The sequence below is a fragment of the Hemitrygon akajei genome, chromosome 2 (genome assembly GCF_048418815.1).
Source record: "Hemitrygon akajei chromosome 2, sHemAka1.3, whole genome shotgun sequence".
In the NCBI taxonomy this organism is placed as follows: domain Eukaryota; kingdom Metazoa; phylum Chordata; class Chondrichthyes; order Myliobatiformes; family Dasyatidae; genus Hemitrygon; species Hemitrygon akajei.
In genome coordinates, this window is record NC_133125.1 from 191,109,758 (window position 1) to 191,125,647 (window position 15,890).

The window sequence follows — 15,890 nt, forward strand, 5'->3', positions numbered from 1 at the left end:
CGCGGTCACAGAAGCTGCAAAGTGACGTGAGGTCTGTCCGCTAACTCCTCTTGAACAAAGACTCTGGTGAGGGCACAGACACTGGGTGCGTGGAGATGTGGGCAACTTAGCAGAAATGCTGTGAAGTTCGAAGTAGAATTTATTATCAAAGTACATACGCAGTAGCAGATACTACCTTGAGATTCATTTTCTTGCAGGCATTTACAGGAAAATAAATAAAGACAATAACATTTTAAAATCTATTTGGATGAACTTAACAGAAACAAAGACTGACACATGGTAATGTGCAAGGGAAGACACTGTGCAGATTGAAAATGACAATAGAACAGAGGCCTTCCATTGGTCATGAACGACCACGGTGTCGTGGTCCTTTCTGTCCACATGATACGCAAGCCAGTACACAAACCAGGGCAGTGCATTGTGGAGAGCATCTGTTGCCCACGCAGCTGATGAGTCCAAAGGAAAGGCAGAGACCGATAACCAGCGGTGTCACACGCAGGAGTTGCCGGTCGGTCGCCAGTTCCAGATTTGTCCTCCTGCGCCTTCCCCGTGAGTGAGTCTAGCCGCGAGGCAGCGGAGGATTGAGATCAGAGTTTTCCTTCTCCTCGTTGAGCTGACGAGCCCCATCTGCCTGCAGCAGCTGGTTTTGAGGCACCTTTGCCCTTTCTCCTGTCAGTAGAAATGTTTCTGCTGGGCTTAGTAGCTACTCCACACGTGAAGGCCAGGAGCTGGACTTGGTTGTCAGAGGTTCTTTGAGAAGCTTTTGCCATTGGGAGCGTTTGATAGGTAGCGGGAGCTTCTCCACTTTCCTACCCCTGGCTATGACAACCTTTGTTGTTGAGTGCCGCCAAGTTGTCGTCGACTCATGGCAGCCCTGTGGCTAGTGTAGTTGCCCAGGTTCCTTAACAGCCTTAATGAACCCAAAATAATAGAAGTAAAAAAAACCACTGAAAACGTGATTTGAAAAGCGTCCTTGAAAATGAGTCCGTAGGTTGTGGAATGGGCTCAGTGTTGAGGTGAGTGAAGTTATCCACGTCGGTTCAAGAGCCTGATGGTTGTAGGGTAATAACTGTTCCTGTTGGTCAAGGACCTGAACCTTCAACCGTCAGGCTCCTGAACTGGTGTGGACAACTTCACTCAGTTCAACTCTGAACGGATTTCACATCCTGGACTGTACCTCATCCCACCCTGTTACTTGTAAAAACTCCATCCCTTTCTCTCAGTCCCTCTGTCTCCGCTACATTGCTCTTAGTGTGAGGCTTTTTCATAACAGAATGAAGGAAATGTCCTCCCTTTTTCAAAGAAAGGTGCTTCCCTTCCTCCATCATCGACGCCGTCCTCAACCGCATCTCTTCCAGTTCACACAGGTCTGCTCTCACCCCATCCTCTTGCCACGCTACCAGTGATAGGGTTCCTCTTGTCCACACCTACCCACACCACCAGCCTCCACGTCCAGCACATAATTCTCCACCTCCAACGGGATCCCACCACCGAGCACATCTTTCCCTGCCCCCCCCCCCCCACTTTCTGCTTTCCGCAGGGATCGCTCCCTTGTCCATTTGTCCCACCCCACTGATCTCTCACTTATCCTTGCCAACAGAACAAGTGCCTCACCTCCATTCAGGGGCCCAAGCAGGCCTTCCGGGTGAGCCGACACTTCACCTGCGAGTCTGTCGGGGTCATGTACTGTGTCTAGTGCTCCTGGAGTGGGCTTCTGTATTTCGGTGAGTCCTGACGTAGATTGGGAGGCCGCTTTGCCAAGCAGCTGTTCTCCATCCAGAAAAAGCGGGATCTCCAAGTGGCCTCCCATTTTAATTCCACTTCCCATTCAGATATGTCTATCCATAGTCTCCACTGTCGTGATGAGGTCACACAGGTTGGAGGAACAACACCTTATATTCTGTCTGGGTAGCCTCCAACCTGATGGCATGAACATCAATGTCTTGAACTTCCCCATCCATCTCTTCACCATTCCCCTTCCCCTTTTCCCTCTCTCTCCTTATCTCCTTGCTCGCCCATGACTTCCCTCTGGTGCTCCTCCCCCTTTTCTTTCTTCCAGGGCCTTCTGTCCTCTTCTATCCGACTCCCCCTTCTCCAGCCCTGTATCTCTTTCACCAATCAACTTCCCAGCTCTTTACTTCATCCCTCCCCCTCCAGCTTTCACCTATCACCAAGTGTGTCTCTCTCCCCTCTCTCCACCTTTTAAATCTACTCCTCAGCACTTTTTCTCCAGTCCTGCCGAAGGGTTTTGGAACGTTCCATGGAAGCTGCCTGGTCTGCTGAGTTCCTCCAGCATTTTGTGTGTTTCACAACCTACAGGCCATGGCCTCTGCAGCTCGTGTTCTCAGTAGTAAATTACTTGTCTTCTTTTGCACTTGGGTTGTTTGTCAGTCTTTGTCTGTGTTTGTTTTACTGTGAATGCCAGCAAGAAAAAGAAATGAAAATATGTGATGACTTTAATAATAAATTTACTTTGAACTTTGAAACCGAAGGTTCCTGTACTTCACGCCTGATGAGAGGAGAGAGCAAGGCCTGGAGGGTGGGGTCCTCGACGATGGATGCTGCTTTCTTGTGGCGGCGCTCCCTGTCGATGTGCCCAGTGGTGGGGAGGGCTTTCTTTGTGTTGGAATGGGTTGTTTCTACCACCTTCTGCTGACCTTTCCATTCCTGGACATTGGTGGTGTTGCAGTGAGCAGGGTGGGGTGTGGGGGGGTGTGAAGAGCAGGTGAAACACCCTGGTGCCGTAGGTCTAGGAAAGATAATCTCCGGCCCTGCCAAACACGCGAGATTGAGGTGCCAAACCCCAAAGCCCCCTGTTTGTGTGGATGTTGCGTGATTCGTTCCCCTGTTACAAATAAGTACCACAAAATAACAGACAGGACACTTCATAACAGTTAAAAAACTTAGGTTACTAATTCTTCATTTGACTAAAGGGTTAGTAAAGAAAAAGCAAAAAAGGCCCATTTTATGAAACAGTCTAATGTGCACAAGTTGGAACTCACAGTTTCCCCTTCACCGATCCTCCTTCAATCTCCCGAGCTTCATCAAATCATGGTCCCGCTCCGGGTCAAGTGCTGTGACTTCTCCGGCATCTTCTCCCTTCATCTCCCGCCAAACAAAAGACTCGGCTCACCCTGGTGTCAGGCACACAACACGAAAAACCCGCTCCCTTCATTGGACGGCGCACATGCCAAAGCACCCGTCATCTCTAACCACAACCCAAACACTGCCTCTGCAGAAAGACCAGTGAAACCTTACCCGGGGAGAGCCTTTGGTGAGAGCAGTGGGTTCAGGGAGGCTGGATGGATGGGAGATTGAGTTGGGTTGGAGGCACGTTGAGTTATGAGGTGAAGAGTGAACCAATGAGGAGGAGTGAACTGTGCTCGGGCAGCAGAGGGAGGAGGCTTTCAGGAGCAAGATAGTTCAGCTGGTTGTCGGGTGTCATAGCAACAACCTTGAACTCAATGTCATTAAGACCGAGGAATTGATTGTGGACTTCAGGAAGGGTACGTCGAGGGTAGACACACCAGTCCTCATCGAGGGGTCAGCAGAGGAAAGGGTGAACAGTTTCAGGCTCCCGACTGTCAACATCTCTGATGATTTATCCTGGGCCCAACATATTGATGCAGTTACAAAGAAGGCAGAACAGCATCTATAATTCGTTAGGAGTTTGAGGATGTCACCAAAGACGCTTGCAAATTTTAATAGATGTACTATGGAGAGCACTCTAACTGGCTGTATCACCGCCTGGTATGGGGGGGCCATTGAACAAGGTCAGAAAAAGTTGCCAAGCCATTAAGGATCCTCACCCAGGTCCTGACCCCTTCTCACAGGTTCCATCAGGTGGGAGGTACAGAAGCCTGAAGGCACACACTCAGCGATTCAGGAACAGCTTCTTCCCCTCTGCCATCCGATTCCTAAATGGATGTTGAACCCATGAACACTGCCTCACGATTATCTCCCTCCCTATTTCCACTACGTATTTATTTTCATATATACTTATTTATATTATTTGGTATCACAATGTACTGCTACTCAAAACCTATTTGATGACGTATGCCGATTCTGGTTCTGAGAAAATGTGGTTGAGTAAAGCTGAGTGAGGAGGGAGGGGAGTGAGAGTTCTTGACACTGTCGTTTACTCCCTGCAGATAGCTTCTTCCCTCAAACCTCGGCATGGCAGATTGTGTTCTGGGTCCTGGTGCTGTTCGTTCTTGCAGGTCTTGGTTTGGTCTATCTCTTGTATCGCAAGATGAGGCAGCGCATTGACGGTGAGTGTGACTCAGCAAACGGGTAATGGCCGGGCCTCTCTGAGGGTTGGGGTCAGACTTGCATGTTGCGTGCTTGCTGTCTGCATCGGATACGTAAAGTGGGGCAGTACTGTGTAAAACAAGCTGTTACCTGTGTCGCAGGCTCCCCCTCTGATTCAAAAGGTACAGCAGAAAACGATAAAGCTTGGTAGCAGTAGTGTCTCAAGAGTTGCCAGTCAGCGTTGAACTCTGCCTTAGGGACTCCAGCTTTCCCCACGAGTGGACGTAGCCACAAGGCAGCAGAGTTTGAAATCAGAACTTTCCTTTTCCGAGATGAGCTGCCAAACATCTGCCCGAAGCGACTGGTTTTAAGGTGCCAGTAACCCACCTTTGTCCCTTCTGTCAGTTGAAACAGTCCAGGCGGTCTTGGTGCCTAAGCCACACGTGAAGGCCAGGAGCTGGACTTGCTTGTCAGAGGCCGTTTGAGTCGCACGCCATTTAATAGGTAGTGGGAGCTCCCCCGTCTGTGACAACCTTGAGGAACTGAGTAATATCACATCCCCCAGAAAGGCAGAAGGTACTGGGAGTGGAATGGAACGTAGAACAGAGATGGGTCCGTTTCTCTGCCGTTCTGCTCTGTAGATCACCAAATAGAACACGGATCAGTACAGGCCCTGTGGCTCACAATGTCATACCTACTCTTGGACCCTTTGCTTACATTGCCCTCTGAGTTTCTATCATCCATGTGCCTTTCTAAGAATTTCTTAATTGTCCCTAATGTATCTGCCTCTACCACCACCCCTGGCAGTGCGTTCCATGCACCCAGCACTCGGTGTTTAAAAAACCATATTCTGATATTCTACCCCCCCCCCCCCCATACTTTCCTCCTATCATTTTAACTTTATGCCCTCCTGTATTAGCCCTTGGGCAAAAGTTCTCTGACTGTCCACTCTTTCTATGACTCATCATCTTGTACACCTCTATCGAGTCGCCTCTCGTCCTCCTTCACTCCAAAGAGAAAAGCCCTCGCTCACTCAGCCTACCCTCATAAGACATGCTGTCTAATCCAGACAGCATCTCCTCCCTAGAGCTTCCGCATCCTTCCTGTAAGGTGAGCAGAGCTGACACAGTGCTACAAGTGTGGTCTAACCAGGGTTTTATAGAGCTGCAACACTATCGGGTGTATCATTTGAATACGCGTCGACGGGTGAGTCTGCTGTCTCTGTTTTAATTCACTGTGTTTCCTATTCTGACGAGTTTGTCCTTTGTTCTTGCAGACGTGAAGAAATCTTCGGGTGCTCTGAGTAAGTAATGCTTTGATTTGTAGAGCACTGAACCAGGCCCTTAGCCGAACTGCTCCAAGCTAGTCTCGTTTGCCCATGTCAGCCTCACATCCGTCTAAGCCTGTCCTATTCACCTACTTGTCCATTTGCTAATGTCTCTCCCTCATCCACCTTCGTTGACAGCTCATTCCTTGTACTGAAAACCCTGTCCGTCGGGTTCCTATTCGGTCTCTGTCTGATCACCCTACGGGACACAGTGAGACACAGGAGCAGAATTAGGCCCTTTGGCCCATCAAGTCTGTGCTGCCATTCCAGGTGGCAGCTCATTCCTTGTACTGAAAACCCTGCCCGTCGGGTTCCTATTCGGTCTCTGTCTGATCACCCTACGGGACACAGTGAGACACAGGAGCAGAATTAGGCCCTTTGGCCCATCGAGTCTGTGCTGCCATTCCATCATAGCTTTCTTTTCAAATCTTTTCAAAAAACCCCTACTAAATCAAGAAAAAAGTGAGGGGAAAAAAAACCCATTAGGTGTTCAACCCCGGAGCCATGCATCATACAAAAAGCTTCTAAAGATAAACATCAAACCACCAGCAAAAAGAATATACCAAAATTTACAATTCGATCGTGGAGAAAATCTATCAATTAACTCAAATGGTAGTAACGAGCAAATGACCCCCATCTTTTCTCAATATCAAACATGGGTTCGAAGGTTCGACTTCTAATTTTCTCCAAACTTAGACATAGTATTATTTGAGAGAACCATTGTGACAGAGTGGGAATTGACATATCCTTCCACTTCAACAAAATGGCCCTCCTAGCTATCAATGTAACGAACGCAATAACATGTTGGTCAGACACAGAAATACCACAAATATTTTGAGGTATTATTCCAAAGAGCACAGTTAATTTGTTAGGTTGTAAATTAATTTTAAGTGCTTTAGAAATTGACTTCCAGAACTGTTCCAGTATAGAACAAGACCAAAACATGTGTGTCAGTGTAGCTGTCTCAGTTTTACATCAATCACAATAACTACCAACGTCAGGAAAGATTTTAGACAATCTCTCCTTCGTCAAATAGTAACGAAGTACAATTTTAAATTGAATCAGTGAATGACTAGCACAAATCGAAGAAGAGTTAACCAACTTCAGAATCCGCATCCAGTCCTCCGTCACAAAAGTCAAATTAAGTTCCTTTTCCCAATCTTGTTTAATCTTGAAGAAAGGATGCTTATCCCATTGTAATAATAAATTATAAATTCTTCCAATAGAACTCTTCATCAAAGGGTTCATACTCAGTATCTAACAGATCGGCCTCTAATATGCAAGGAAAATTACGTAAATATTTCTGTAAGAAATGTCTAACTTGAAGGTATTGTAAGAAGTGTGAATATGAAAGAGAGTATTTATCAACTAATTGTTCAAAAGACATCAGTCTATCTTCTTTAAATAGATCCAAAAAAGAATTAATACCTTTATTTTTACAAAGTAAAAAAAATTGGATCTCTCAAAGAAGGCTTAAAAAAATAGTTTCGATAAATTAAACTACAAAGTTTAAATTTTTTAAGATTAAAAAAATTACGGAACTGGAGCCAAATTTGTAAAGAATACTTAATCATAGGGTATTAATTTAAATTAGCAACTTTAGCTAATTGTATATGTAGAGCAGCTCCCAATAATGAGGTTAAACAAAACTGTTTCACAGCTTTCAATTCCAAATCTACCCAAATTGGCCACTTGTTCTTATCAGCCCAGTATAACCAAAAGGACATATATCACATATTAACAGCCCAGTAATACATTCTTAAATTAAGCAAAACAAGACCTCCGTCCTTTTTTCAATTTTTGTAAGTGACATTTACCAATTCTTGGTCTTCTATCATTCCAAATAAAAGATGAGATAATAGAATCAATTTGATCAAAAAAACAGGGATATTCTGAAATAAATTTAAAAATTTGGTAAAATCATCATTTTGACTGTATGGATGCGGCCAGCGAGTGAAAACGTAAATGGGTTCCATCTGCTAAATAAATACTTCATAGAATCTACCAAGGGAACAAAATTAGCTTTATAAAGATCCTTATATTTTTTGGTGATTATAATGCCTAGATATCTAAAGGAATCCATAACTTTGAAAAGAGAATTATCATATATAGAAACAGATTCATTTAAAGGAAACAGTTCACTTTTATTAAAATTAATTTTATATCCTGAAAAATCTCCAAATTCGTTGAATAATTTTAGCAAGGCAGGGGTAGATTCCTCAGGATTAGATATATAAACCAGTAAATTGTCGGCATAAAGTGAAATTTATGAATGGTCTCATTCACAAGAATCCCATGAGTATCTTTAGCTTCACGAAGAGCACTAGCAAGGGGTTCTAATACTAAATTAAATAACAAAAGACCTATTGGACAACTCTGTCTTGTTCTCCGTGAAAGCTGAAAAAAAGGGGATCTACTGTTATTAGTAATAACAGTAGCAATAGGAGTTTTATATATCATTCTAATCCAATTATTAAAATTAACACCAAAGCCAAATTTCTCTAAAACATTAAATGAATATTTCCATTCGACTCGATCAAACACTTTTTCAGCATCCAAAGAGACGACGCATTGTGGAGTTTTAAAAGAAGATGAATATATAATATTAAATAATCTCCGAACATTTGAAAAGGAATTAACGACCCTTATAAATCCTGTTTGATCTTTAAAAATAATTTTACCCAAAATATTTTCCAACCAATTGGCTATTATCTTTGACAGGATCTTAGTATCAACATTCAATAATGAAATAGGACTATATGAGGCACAATCAGTAGGATCTTTATCCTTTTTAAGAATTAAAGAAATAGAAGCCTCATAAAAAGTAGAGGGTAAATCACCTTTTACAAAAGAGTCCTTAAACATTTCCAGCATATACGGAGAAAGCAATTTTCCAAATTTTTTATAGAATTATACAGGATAGCCATCAAGTCCAGGGGCCTTACCGGATTGCATTGAAAAAATAGATTTATGAATTTCGGCTTCAGTAATTTGGGCATCAAGAGTATTTTGATCCTCAACAGAAATCTGAGGAAAAGCAATCTTCCGTAAAAAAGCATTCATTTTAGAATAATCCACTGGAAATTGAGATTTATAAAGTTCAGTATAAAAATCTTATTAACTTCATCATATTCCCAAGCCAGGGTGCCATCTTTCCTACGGATTTTCAAAATTTGCCTTTTGGCTCTGGCCGTTTTTAATTGAGATGCAAGTAGTTTGTTATTTTTATCTCCAAACATATAAAATTGACTCTTTAGCTTAAACAAGTCGCCTTCAATAGTTAATGAGTTAACAATAAATTATATTGTGATTGAAGTTCCACCCTTTGTTTAAATAAGTCAATATTAGGGGAAATCGCATAAATATTATCTAAATCTTTAATTTGTTTTGAAATCTTACCTAATTCTACTTTAGTCTGTTTTTTAAGCTTAGCTGAATAAGAAATGATCTGACCACATAGAAATGCTTTAAATGGATCCCATATGATTAATTTAGACTCATTTACCTGCCTTCTCCCTGTGACCTTTGACACTGTGACTAATGAAGATCCCATCAACCTCTGCCTTAAATATACCCGATGACTTGGCCTGCACAACCATCTGGCTAAAGACATTTTTCCTCATCTCTGTTGTAAGTGGATGTCCCTCTGTTCTGAGGCTTTGCCCTGTTCTCCGGTGAACGGCCTTTCACCGTTCGATAGGGTTCAGTGAGATTCCCCCATCATTCTTCGGAATTCCAGTGAGTATAGGTCCAGAGCCATCAACTGGTCCTTGTTTGGTAACACATCCATTCCAGAATCATTTGCATCGACCTCCTCTGAATCCTCTCCAGTTTCAGCACATCCCTTTTCATATAAGGGTCCCAAATCAGCTCAAATACTACAAATGAGGCCTGAACAGTGCTTTATAATGCTTCGAAATTACATCCTTGCTCTTATATTCTGGTCGTCTTGAAATGAATGCTAAATTGCAATTACTTTCTCACCACCGACTCAACGTGCAAGTTAACCTTTATGGAATCTTGCACAAGTACCCACAAGACCCCTTGCTCCTCGGATTTTAAAATTTTCTCTCCATTTATTTCATCTACCAAAGTGCCTGACCATACACTTCCCGACACTGTATTCCATCTGTTAGGTTTTTGCCCATTCTCCTAATCTGCCAAGTTCTTTCTGTAGCCTCTCTATTTCAAGTTCCTGCCCCTCCACCTATCTCTGCAAACTTGGTCTCAATTCTGTCATCCAAATCATTGACATATTTGGAAGTTTGGTTTGTTGCCAAGCTTGGCAAAATGTTTGCAGAGGTTTTGGCTCAAATTGAGAAGCCATCGTCAGTGCACAGCTGGGGGTGTTGTCTCCTCAGAATGCCGGCTTATGTACTCCTCCGGGCTCCGAATGGCGAAAGACTGGATGTCATGATCTAAACAACACACACAAAATGCTGGTGGAACACAGCAGGCCAGGCAGCATCTATAAGGAGAAGCACTGTCGACGTTTCGGGCCGAGACCCTTCGTCAGGACAGAGTCTCGGCCCAAAACATCGACTGTGCTTCTCCCTATAGATGCTGCCTGGCCTGCTGTGTTCCACCAGCATTTTGTGTGTGTGGTTTGAATTTCCAGCTTCTGCAGATTTCCTCGTGTATGTCATGATCTGTTGGCTGGTTCAAAACACTGTGAACAGTTTAGCTGCAGAATATTCTGAATGGCTAGCTTCGAGGGAGGTCCGTTGGAAGTGCTTACTTCGCGGTCCAAATCCTGGCGATTCATTGATTGTTGATGTCGTCGTTTCTCTTTTCTCCGTAAGGGTTCATATACCGGGTCTCTGTCGGTGTGTCTGGGTTAATGTACCGGGTCGGTGTTGGTGTGTCTGGGTTCATGTACCGGGTCCGTGTCGGTGTGACTGGGTTCATGTACCGGGTCCGTGTCGGTGTGACTGGGTTCATGTACCGGGTCTCTGTCAGTGTGTCTAGAGATAGATCCTTCTGTACAGAACCACGGTTTGATAAGTTCCTGTTCTTTTCTTCTTGCTTGAGTCTGGCTGTTATCCAGTTGAAATGGTGTCCTTTAGTCTTCTGTATTGACATACAATGTAAAAAGAATCGGTCCCAACACAGACCCCTGTGGAACACCACTAGCCACTGGCAGTCAACCAGAGAAGGCTCCCTTTATTCCCACTCTGAATCCTGCCAGTCAGCCACTGCTTTATCTGTGTTAGAGTCTTTCCTGGAATACCACAGGCTCGTAGCTTGTTAAACAGCCTCGTGTGTGGCAACTTGTCAAAGCCCTTCTGAAAGTCCAATTACTGTGCCACCTACCAATAATGGTTCTGGGCAAGAATAAAACTGCTGATTGATTTTTGTTTTCTTTCTCTTTGTTACAGAGATCGAAGAATTGAAAGAAGAACTTGGTAAGGACCACCAGTAAAGGAGATTGTGAATTTATACCTATCAGATTGTGAGAGTGAGGGTATAGAGATGGAGGTTTGTGGTGGGTGCGGAGGAAGTTGGGGAAGGAACGGAACACTGAAGTGAAAAATCACATCTTTGTTTGGAGAAAGAGATTTACAAATTTTCCTGTAAATGCCTACAAGATTCGTTACCCTGAGATTCATTTTCTTGTAGGCATTTACAGGAAAGTAAAAATGCAGCAGAATTTATTACGTAAACAAAGACTGACAAACAGCCAATGTGCAAAAGAAGACACATTGTACAAGTTAAGAAGAATAATTCTGAGAACGAGTTGTAGAGTCCGTGAAAGTGAGTCTGTGGGTTGTGGAGGCAGTTCAGCACTGAGATGAGTGAAGTTATCCTCGCTGGTTTGGGAGCTGATGGTAATAACTGTTCCTGAACCAGGTGATGTAGGATCTGAGGCTCCTGTACCTTTTGCCCGATGGTAGCAGCGAGAAAACGGTACGGCTGGATGGTGGGCTCTGTGATGATGGGAGCTGCTTTCTTGTGGCAGCGCTTCGTGTAGACGTGCTCTGGCAGGGAGGCTGTTGCCTGTGATGGACTGGGCTGTATCCACCACTTTTTCCATTCCTGGGCATTGGTGTTTCCAAACCAGGCCTCAATGCAACCGGTCAGGGTACTGTCCGCTGTGCTTCTATAGTAGTTAGAGTCTTAGATGACATAGTAAATCTATGTGAACCTCTAAGAAAGTAGGGTTGCTGTCAACCCTTCTGTGTGATTGCTCTTACCTGCTGGTCCCAGGACAGATCCTTGGACGTGACAATGCCAAGGAATTTAAAGCTCTCCACTTGATGAGGACTGGATCATGATGTCTTCCTCCTGTAGTTGATGATCCGCTCATTAGCTGAGTGAGAGGTTCATGTTGTGGCACCATTTGACCGTTGGATAATGTCCCTGCGTTCTGCAAACCTAATACATCCCAGCCCTTCATTTGATTCAGCCTCCGTTAGTCTCGATAGACTGTGGATTTGCACCTTGGAAAGTTTCCAGGGCACAAGCCTGGGCAAGGTTTTTTTATTTATGGAAGACTGGCAGTTGAGCCTAGATTAACCACTGTGGCATCTGCCCATCCAGAGACAAGGCCATTCCCCTGTGAATTATAGAAGGTGGAATATTGTGTTCAGTTCTGGTCGCCTCATAAGATTTCCCAGGATGCTGCTTGGATAAGAGAAAATGTCGTAGGTGCAGAAGTGGCTAATATGAGGGGGCATAATTTTGAGTTGGTTGGAGGAAAGTGCAGGGGGGGTGTCAGAGGAAGATTTTTTACGGAGTGCTGGGTGTGTATAACGTGCTGCCAGGGACATTAGGGAAATTTAAGAGAGTTTTAGATAAGCACGTGGATGATAGAAAAATGGAGGGCTACCCTCCCCCTAACCCTAATGCGTGAGTGGGAGGGGTTACAGTGATCTTAGGGCAGGTTAAAATTTTGGTGCAACATTGTGGGTTGAAGGTCGTATCAGTAGCATCATCGTGTGTTGTGTGATCATGCATTAGGGTTAGGGTTCAGATCATGGTCTTCCATCTGTCTACTGAGCAAGGGCTCGTTGCCTGTGGGGAGGACCCACTTCCTGCTGTTGCTCTATCCGTGACCATGGTTGTTCTTGGCATATGTATCTACAGAAGTGGTCTGCCGTTGCTGCAGTGTCTTTACAAGACTGGTGACCCAGCCGTCAGAGGTCACAAAACCAGGGCCTATACTGTGCTGGAATGTTCCATTATTTGTTGATAAATTTGGGAAGATGATGGTGCAGATGCATTTCCTCCAGTTGAGAGGCAAAACAAGGGGGACGAATCTTAAAATGGAGGGCAGGTACTGGTTCACCAGAGACCTACCTGACACCATACAGGTCCACAGTGGGAACAGCCTGCTCTTTATCATCGGCCCTAGTTCCTAACATGGGATTTCTGTCTCTTGCAGAGAAACAGAAGCTGGTAGCGGAAGAAGGTGAGTCTTGGGATTAATTTATGGTGATCGAGTGTTCTGACGCTGCGAATACTGGTGGCAGATAGGCCGTATGCCTCCCTGTACGTTCAGCGAGGATGCGATGAGTGAGAGGACGTCCCTGCAGTGCACTGCGTTTCCACTGGGACTAACATTGGATGCTTGTGTGTGACAATCTTGCGAAGGACCCAGGAAGAGGCCCTTCAGCCCACAGTGTTGTGCTGAACCAATAAATGGCCAGCTGAACTAATCCCTTCTGCCTACACAATGTCCATGTCCCTCCATTTTCCTCACAATCATGTGCCTATCTGTATGTCTCTTAGAAGTCTCCACTATTTCTGGCTCTCCACCACCCCAGGCACCCACCACTCTCTGCATCTCCTTTGAAATTAGCCCCTCTCACCCCCTGGTCTTAGACATTTCAACCCTGGGAAAATGATATTGTCTGTCTACTCTCTCTGTGCCTCTGATAATCTTATAAACATGTCTGCTGTCAGCCTCCAGCGCTCCGGGGGAAACAACCCGGGCTTTTCTAAACTTTGCCGAGTTACACTTACTGTAGATGGTCAGTATTCCGACGGGGTCCAGGGTTCACCTTCAGAACAGACAGTTTCCATCAGAAGCTGACGTCATCAGGGGGTGTCACACTTGCTAGAATGAATGCTTCCCCCGACCCAGAGATTTAATTGTTGTTATGAGTCACGGTTATAGAAAAGTACAGCTCAGAAGCCTGCTCTGTGGCCCATCTGGTCTCTGCCGAACCATTGAAACTCTGGAAACAGCTTATCCACTGATGTCTATTACAGACCCGTGGACTCTCACAGCTACCTTGACGACACCTTGTCCCACCCTGCTACTTGTAAAAACACTATCCCTGTCTCTCAATTGCTCCGTCTCCGCCACATCTGCTCTCAGGATGAGTCTTTTCATTTTAAAACAATGGAGATGTCCTTTTTAAAAGAAAGGGGCTTCCCTTCCACATCAACACTGCCCTCAACTGCATCTCTTCCATTTCACGCACGTCTGCTCTTAAACCAAGTTCCTGCCACCCTTCCAGGGATAGTGCCCCTCTTGTCCTCACCTACCGGCTCACCAGCCTCCACGCCCAGCATGTAATTCTCCAGAACCTCTGCCATCTCCAACGAGATCCCACCACTGACCCCTACCCACAGTTTCTGCTTTCCGCAGGGGTGGCTCCCTTCACGACTCCCTTGTCCATTCGACCCACCCCTTTTCTCCTTGGCAAGCAGAACAAGTGCTACACCTCCTCCCTCACCACCATTCAGGGCCCCAGGCAGTCCTTCTAGGTGAGGTGACACTTCACCTGTGAGACTGTTGGGGTCACTTGCAGTGTTTGGTGCTCCCGGCGTGACCTCCTGCATATCGGTGAGACCCAATGTAGATTGGGAGATTGCTTCACCGAGCATCTATGCTCTGTCCACCAGAACAAGTGTGATCTCCCAGTGACCACCCATTTTAATTCTACTTCCCATTCCCATTCCCATTCCAATATGTCCTTCTATGGCCTCCCTCCACCGTCGTGATGAGGCCACACTTGGGTTGGAGGAACAACACCTTATATTCTGTTTGGGTAGCCTCCAACCTGATGGCATGAACATTGATTTCTCCAACTTCCAGTAATGCCCCTCCACCCTCCCTCCTTCATAATTTCCCCTCCCTCAGCTTATCTCCTTGCCCGTTCATCGCCTCCCTCTGGTGCTCCTCCCCCCTTTTCTTTTATCCATGGCCTTCTGTCTCTTTCAACAATTTACTTCCCAGCTCTTCACTTTATTCCTCCCCCTCCAGGTTTCACCTATCACCTGGCCTTTCTCTCTCCCTCCACCCCCCCCCCCCTTTTAAACCTACTCCTTAGCTTTATTCCTCCAGTCCTGCGGAAGGGTTTCGGCCCGAAACACCGACTGTAATCTTTTCCATAGATGCTGCCTGGCCGGCTGAGTCCCTCCAGCGTTTTGTGTGTGTTGCTCGGATATCCAGCATCTGCAGATTTTCTCTTGTTTGTCATTTAAGCTGCCTTCTCCGATCGGCCTGCACTGGGACCATGGCCCTGCATTCCCCTCCCATCTGTGTATCTGTTCAAACTTCTCTTAAATGTTGAAAATAAGCCCACATGGATCACTTGAGCTGGAAGCTTATTTCACACTATTCATGTTCCCCTTAAACGTTTCACCTTTCACCCTTAACCCATGACCTCTGGTGTAGTAGTCCCAGCTGAGCTCATTTGAAAAAGCCTGTTCGCATTTACTCTGTTTATTTTGATTACCTCTATCAAATCTCTCCTCAGTCTTCTATGTTCCCAGGAGTAAAGTCCCAATTCAATTTTCCCTCATAACTCTGATCCTCCGGACTTGGCCAAATCCTTGGAGTTTTTCTCTGCACTCTCTCGTCCTTATTTATATCTTTTCTGCAGGTACATGACCAAAACTGCACAGAATACTGTAAATTAGGCCTCATCAACACCTTGTACTACTTCCCCTCTCCCCTCCCCCCCAACTCTCTCTCTACCCCACATGCACCATGTATCTGTAGTGTGAGGTAATCCGACTGTAGTGTGTGTTCATGGATTTCTGCTGCTGTAGTCCATCCACTTCAAGGTCTGGCGTGTTAAATGTTCAGAGATGCTCTTCTGCACCTGCTGTTGTAACGCGTGGTTATTTGAGTTGCTGTCAGTTTGAACCAGTCTGGCCATTCTCCTCTGACCTCCCTCATTAACGAGGCATTTTCACCCACAGAACTGCTATTTTGTTTCTCGCAAACTGTAGAGGGCAGAAATCTCAGGTGATCAGCAGCTTCTGAGGTGCTGCCTGGCACCAACAATCATTCCACGGTCAAAGTTACTTAGGTCGCATTTCTTTCCCATTCTGAAGTTTGGTTGTAACAACTGAA

The 15,890-nt window shown here is 45.2% G+C and overlaps 1 protein-coding gene across 1 annotated transcript in view; it reads left to right on the forward strand.

The window, feature by feature from the left end:
* LOC140719309 (butyrophilin subfamily 3 member A3-like) overlaps positions 1 to 15,890 on the forward strand; it is a 52,789-nt gene that overhangs the window by 14,336 nt on the left and 22,563 nt on the right. Inside the window, exons 5-8 of the mRNA XM_073033852.1 lie at positions 4,152 to 4,271; positions 5,528 to 5,554; positions 10,957 to 10,983; positions 12,963 to 12,989. Of these exons, the coding sequence (XP_072889953.1) occupies positions 4,152 to 4,271; positions 5,528 to 5,554; positions 10,957 to 10,983; positions 12,963 to 12,989 (201 nt within the window). The remainder of the gene's footprint in view (positions 1 to 4,151; positions 4,272 to 5,527; positions 5,555 to 10,956; positions 10,984 to 12,962; positions 12,990 to 15,890) is intronic.